This window comes from Argentina silus (assembly GCF_951799395.1).
Source record: "Argentina silus genome assembly, chromosome: 7".
Taxonomy (NCBI): Eukaryota; Metazoa; Chordata; class Actinopteri; order Argentiniformes; family Argentinidae; genus Argentina; species Argentina silus.
Window position 1 is genome coordinate 17346264 of NC_139661.1, and position 6868 is coordinate 17353131.

The window sequence follows — 6868 nt, forward strand, 5'->3', positions numbered from 1 at the left end:
ATAGCCACAGCAACATAGAGAGATCTGCATGGGCATTTTATATTATGTCACAGTTGTGCAACAGTCAAAAACGAACCAAACTAATGTTGTACAAATCTGCACATTCAGAAGCACAAGGTAGCCTAAATTGAGCAGTTTACTGTACCCCTGTCTAAAAACAAGAACCTCGGAGGCTAACTAGAAGCGATTGTGCAGCGTAGAATGGTCGTCAAATGCAATGTGTGAGTCGTCTTTTAGGTTGTCGGGAGCTTGGAAGATAGATCACCCCCCTAGTCTGTCTACCAATCTGTAACTAAACATCCACATGAACATATAAATATGATCCTAGTCACAGATGGGGCTAGACTGGACCAACCCATGACTATTATCATGTAGAAAGACACAGTTGGATTTATTTACACTGATTGTAACAATTCAACTATTTGGTGTGTGTGTGTGTGTGTGTGTGTATGTGTGTGTGTGTGTGTGTGTGTGTGTGTGTGTGTGTACTCACCGCTCTGTTTTTGGGGTGAGGTCTTCGGCATGACCAGTGATCCTGTGAGTCCACTCAGACTGACTGAGGGGATTTAAAGCAGCCAAGAGAGGGAGGGAACCACCACTGATCCATCGGCTCAGTGCCAAGCTGAGAGACAGGGTGCATCTCAATAGTCAATAGTCTTGTTTCACCTGCACACAATCTTTCACAACTTCTAGTTTCTCTCGTTTAACTAGAAGGGAAATATTCCTGAGAGTACATATTGCATGGAACTGGTTACTTGTTATTGGAAACCACAGCTATTGATAGTTAGACAATCTAGCAGAGAGAGGTGTTTTGCTATGGCAATAGCAAAGGCTATGTGACCACTTTTATTTAGAGTCTGCTTTGTCATGTCTATAACCTATTACATTATTATGTCTATAATAATAATAACAGTAACGTAATTCTGTGGAATAACTGTACAGCTTTATTACTCCCCTGTCTACACCAGTAGATTGCAGACAATTTGTTGAACTATAATATTTCAGAATCAGATTCAGAAAACATTAATATCCTCAGAGAGGCAATTTGTTGTGCAGCACCAGTTCATACAAAAACAATGGACAATGTAAAAGACAACAGCATACACCGATACACACAAACAGGCCAATCCATAGTCGGCCATAGAGTCCATCCAACAGGAGATGGGCTGCTAGAGTGATGAAAGAGGGAGTGCCAGGCTCATAAAGTGTGTGTGCATAATTAGTCCAATGTCTTGTTCATACAATAACGCGCAAACATGGAACAGATCATGAGATGGCTTTGACTGCCTACCAGCTCCACGAATACTAATTGTATTCTAGTTCCTTAAATGGTCTGCAATCCCCAGGGTCCAGTATTTCAAAATTGTAATCTTAGATCAGAAGGATTGGGGAAATCAGCCAGCTCAATCTGATAGCAAAATAAAGAATCAGGATAATTCTGATCCAGATTAAACATTTTGAAATACTGGGCCCTGGATTTGAGGGGGCCAACTCCTCCACCACTGTTTGTATGCATCTGTTCTGATCTGAAAACACAGGATACGTGAAAGCAACGAAGCAGGTATCTATCAGGAACATGCTTTCACCTGCACAGTGTTTTCAGAAGTGTACAGACATCAGACAGACGGGAGGTGAGGAGAGGAAGCCACCTTGGAGTATTGAGACGCACCCCATGAACTAACTCTGACCCACATGTCTAGAACGAGTATGATACTGCAACCTTATGCCCCAGCAGTGCTGCTGATAAACTGTAGGTGAACCTTCCTCTGTGTTTTATGATGGGTTTATGACATATCAGGACTTGGATCTCAGATCTGAGATAACATTGAATGGTTCTACCTCTACCATAGGCTCCTCTTTATCTGGATCAGAAAGCATCGTGACGGAGAGTCATGCCATACAACGGACAAATGATACGATTGTATCATATCACCTATATCACTTGGCTACTAGTGGTATAAGTCATAACAATATTTTTTTTTTTTTTTTAGATTCAACTTTATTGTCATTGTGCAGAGTACAAGTACAGAGACAACAAAATGCAGTTAGCGTCTAACCAGAAGTGCAAAATAGCAGAAAGTGCAATGAACAGTATATACAGGTAGTGCAATATATGAGCAGTAAGTAGTGCAGTATAGTATAATACAGAGGATTCCACACAAAAAACACACACACAGTTTAAACCATATAGTACCTTACCTACATCAACATTGTACAAATCAACTCAACAGATTAAGAAGTTCAAGCTGTTACTTATCATTTCAATAAAACATGTTTTAGACTACTTTATCTATTCCATTATAGGGATGTGGCCTACTGTATGTGTTTTTTGAGGTACCTCACAGAGCCAGGTTTGCATGGTTAACCTTTGACCTGAACACTTGTTTTGACTAGGCTTTAGCACAGAGGGTCAATGGGTCACTCTCTTCTGTACAGACTCACTTTTCACAATGTTTGATAGAAATCTCATTAAATGTTTCAACGATGCATATCTGGCCTTACAGATGGCCTTACATTTCACGTGAAAGTGACAAAGCAGTTAGAAGTCGTGGCAGGCTATCTCTCCTCTGCCAGTCTCCCTCATGTGCACATGGAGGAAGTGCCCCACCTAGTGGCCAGCCATAGTTCCTTTTCTCCGGGAAGTTCAACCGAAGTTTCAGCTTGATTTACAATGAATGTCCTCCTCGCAGAGCCATTTATCACACAAGTATGTGGGCTACAGCCGCGTTGCTATTCTGGCCTCACTGGAGCAACAAACAATGGTAGACTGCCAACACTACGTAGAATACAATAAACCTAACCGCACTACTATTCTAACATTACTCAACCCTCAATCTAAAGTCCCTCCTATTACCCAGTGTGGCCATAGGCTGATAAAAGAGAAAGTGATTAAGGAGTGAACCCAACGAGAACCCAAGAGAGTCTGACTTAGTGAAACTAATTAAAGATAAACTGTACAATGACGTGTCAAAATGAAATATTTGGAAAGATATTGCTCATTACAATGCAAACAGAACACATTGGTGATGTTCATACATAAAGATGAGTTAGCTTTTCTTTAGCCTCTGTGCTAGCGCCCTCCTTTGTTCCATAGCAACAAACTCTGCCTTAGGAACAACATCCCATAAGGCTTCTTCTGGGACGTGACCATAGCCAATGTCAATGGAACGTCCTCATCCATATCTGATACCTGACCTACAGTACATAAAAGTGTATTCACGTTTACATTTATGCTTTACCATTAGCATGTTAACTTTGGCATGTTAACTAGGGTATCCGGGACTTGCTTGGTAAACTGCAAGTCCTGGATAGGGGAGAGTGGGGTAAGTTGAGCCAATTTTCACTTATGTTGTCGTCTAGGCAAGTAAACATTTACCTTAATTTCAGGATGTCTTCTGTCAATCGAAATGATAAGAATGCATCTATGACAAAGGGCCGTGAAAATATGACTTCTCAAAAAAGAAGTGGTCTTGTGGCTCAACTTGCCCCAGCTTAGGGTTAAGATGATCCAAGTCAATGGGTAAATTGAGCCATCTGGGGGTAAATTGACCTATTGACTTTTTCAAATTTAAACCTGAGCATTTTCCTTTTCCAAATAGTCTTTTTTCTTTTCTTAAAGAAATTAAAGAAACATTTTTAAACAATATAAAACCAACCAAATAAAGTTTATTATTCAGAATCTTTTAATATTTGCAAGTGGTGAAACAATTTTCATACATCATCTGTTCAGCATTTCAACGACTATTAAACATTCCACCCATCAAGGTTGTAGGGAGATAGTGTTGCTCCCTCCTTGCAGTTCCCCCAGCCTTCCCCCAGCCTTTAGAGGGTGAAGTAGCTTCTTCAGCACATCACTTTGTGGGAAAAATGCCGCATAATTTTCCTTGAATGCAAAAGTGGGTTTCTCATTGCCAGTGCTCCCCCAGATTCTTCTGAGAAATCTTGCACTCACTTCGTCGGCCTCAAGTTTCTCAACCAAGCCAACGTAATGGTAGCTCCTGCATTTGGTTTCCAACTTAACTATAGCTAAGTCACCAACTAACAGATCTGAGAGGTCTGGTTCGCTTCTCTCATCCTCAGAGAAATCCCAGTGGACCTGAATCCAGAAGTGATATTCCGTGGTGTCATTGCTGACATGAAAGCCTTATTCACCACTGGCTCAATTTACCACACAACATTTGGCTCACTTTGCCCCACAGCCACCATTTTGGAAAAAAAAACTGCCTAGCTTAGTAATTCAGGCAAATTCTTAGCTAAATGATTCACATGGTTTTATACGTTGGCCAATCACCAACATGTATGATATATATTTTTGGACCTGGATACATTTACTTTGACGTAACAGTCGTTATACCTGACATGTAGAACATTTACTTTGACACGTCAAAAACTGTTTATTGTGAAAAAAACATACTTACCACTTTACTATGTGCCTCCCTCCACCACAGCCAGATACCAATGATGGGTGCTTCCTGAAGTTATGGTCAAACACAAATAAACAAATGTGTACAGTTGTCTAGATACTGGTGGTGGGTCAACTTACCCACTGGCTCCTCTTACCCCATCTTAGCCTATCTTACCCCACTCTTCCCTAGTTATTCTGGTTCTAACTGTTTTTAGAGCAGCACTGGCACAGGTGGCAGGTTCCCATGGTTGTAGGCAGGCAGGCAGGCAGCCCTAATGAGTGACTACTAAGGTAACATTGAAGCTAGTATGTCCAGATTGTATGAGTGTGTATCTGTGTGTCAGGGGAGAGGGGAGGAGGAGGGACAGAAAAACCTCTTAGAAGTCAAAGACCTTCACATGCAAGTGGTAGAGAGAGAGGGGTGTTGAAGCCGGTGAAGGCCATGGCTGGTGAAGGCCATGTGAAATGTTCCAAGAAGCCCACCTGTCCAGGTGGCCTGCCTGCTGGTGATCGGTTTCCACTGTCCACTCTCCAGTCATTGGATGCTAGGGATTCTGTTTCTTCTTCTTCATCCACAGAGGCCATGGAGGACCAATGAGAGTGTGTGTGTGTTATCAGGTTAGGAGGGCCGCGCCCCTGAGGACTGGGGTTTAAAGCAGAGTGTGCCATGGCATCTCCCAGTAGACGCATCAATCAACATGATCCCCATCGTGCTGGCTTCAGTTCTCATCGCAACCGGTAAGGACCATCTGTGTGTGTGTGTGTGTGTGTATGTGTGTGTGTGTGTGTGTGTGTGTGTGTGTGTGTGTGTGTGTGTGTGTGTGTGTGTGTGTGTGTGTGTTTGTCCCTCTAGCCATTGGTGGGTGGGTGGGGGGGGTCAGATTATTAGAGGTCCTCCACTTTTAATGAGGCCTAATGAGAATTCATTGATGTGAAAGAAAGAGACACCGTACCTGTCTATAGACACCTGTCTGTGGGTCTGTCCGCCCCCCTACAGCCCTCGGGTGCGGCACACCTCCCATCGAGCCTGTGACCACCCGTGTGGTCAATGGAGTGGACGCCAAGCCCAACAGCTGGCCCTGGCAGGTAAATACCCCTCTCTCTCCCTTGGTAATCTACTATAACGATAGAGATTGCGTATGCAGTCATAGGGTTACAATTCACAAGGTCTCAAAAAGTGATTTATTTTAACCCTTTGATGCACAAGCTATGCAAACGCCTTCTAATGCACAACACGGGTCAAAAATGAACCATATTAGTTTCCTATGTTATTTCATGTATGGCTGAGTGTTTCTTTGCTATATCTTTTGAAATCAATTTATTTCATCATTTAATATTCCAAGTATTCATTAAATATCTTGTTTTACCACAAATCATTATTTTCATTTTTCCTTTCTTACTTTATGAACAAAAATAGTTTTTGTATTACTGCATCAAGTTTACACACATTGTTAAAAAATGACCCATGTACGTAAGTGTGATTTAGACATACTATAATAATAGTTTTGTTAAAATAATTATTTTAGCAGTGATTTGGACCAAACAATAATACATTTAATATTTGAAATATGTTTATTTGTCACATTGTCACACATAACATACACATATCACTGATAACCGATAACACTGATATTGAACTGTAGTGTATCTGTCGTGAACTGTGGTGAATGTGACCGAATAAAATAAAATAAAACTGATTAAATAAAATCCTTGCACACAGGCCTGGTGCACTGGGAACACCAGCTGCTGACTTTTCTGTCTTTGGCAGCTGGGCAGATCTTGCACCTCTCCCTCTTCACTTGGCCCTCCTGTCTGATGTCCTCCTGTGGCTGGGTGGTGGCTGCGTTTTTTTTTTTTTATCCCACATCTTCCCATTGCCTCTGTAATTGTGTGTCAGTATTGGTGTGTCCATAGTATTGGACATATTTCTCTTTCTCACTAGTAATGGATGTCAAGGTCAAGGTAACCTTAACCTAATGTTCAAATAGTATGTACAGTTATCTTTCACAAGATATCAAATATTTTCTTAGGTAAAACAATTGTAAAATAAGACTTACATGCATCAAATGTGCATTTATTTCAAATATATAGCAAAGAAACACTCTTGAAATAACATAGGGAATGAAACGGATCATTTTTGACCCATGTTGTGCATTAGAAGGGTAGTGATACAAAACCTTTTTATTCAAAAAGTAAGAAAGGAAAAATGAAAATAAGGATTTGTGATGATCAAAAACAAGTTAATTGAGGAATACCTGGAATACTGTATGATGAAATGAATTTATTGCAAAGACATAGAAAATAAAAACTCAGTCGGGTCACTTTTGACCCATGTTGTGCATGAAAGGGTTAATGGAGGGGAACTTTCCACCATTTTCTCTTTTGTCCACAGCTATTGCGTTGCTTATCCTGCACATATCTCTCTCTCTTTCTCTCTCTCTCTCTCTCTCTCTCTCTCCCTTT

At 41.1% G+C, this 6868-nt stretch overlaps 1 protein-coding gene across 1 annotated transcript in view; it reads left to right on the forward strand.

Moving 5' to 3' along the window:
• Positions 1 to 5097: 5097 nt before the first annotated feature.
• Positions 5098 to 6868, forward strand: part of ela3l (elastase 3 like) — a gene marked incomplete at its 3' end in the record, with an annotated part of 3656 nt that continues 1885 nt past the window's right edge. Inside the window, exons 1-2 of the mRNA XM_083672744.1 lie at positions 5098 to 5143; positions 5403 to 5491. Of these exons, the coding sequence (XP_083528870.1) occupies positions 5104 to 5143; positions 5403 to 5491 (129 nt within the window). The 5' untranslated portion in view covers positions 5098 to 5103. The remainder of the gene's footprint in view (positions 5144 to 5402; positions 5492 to 6868) is intronic.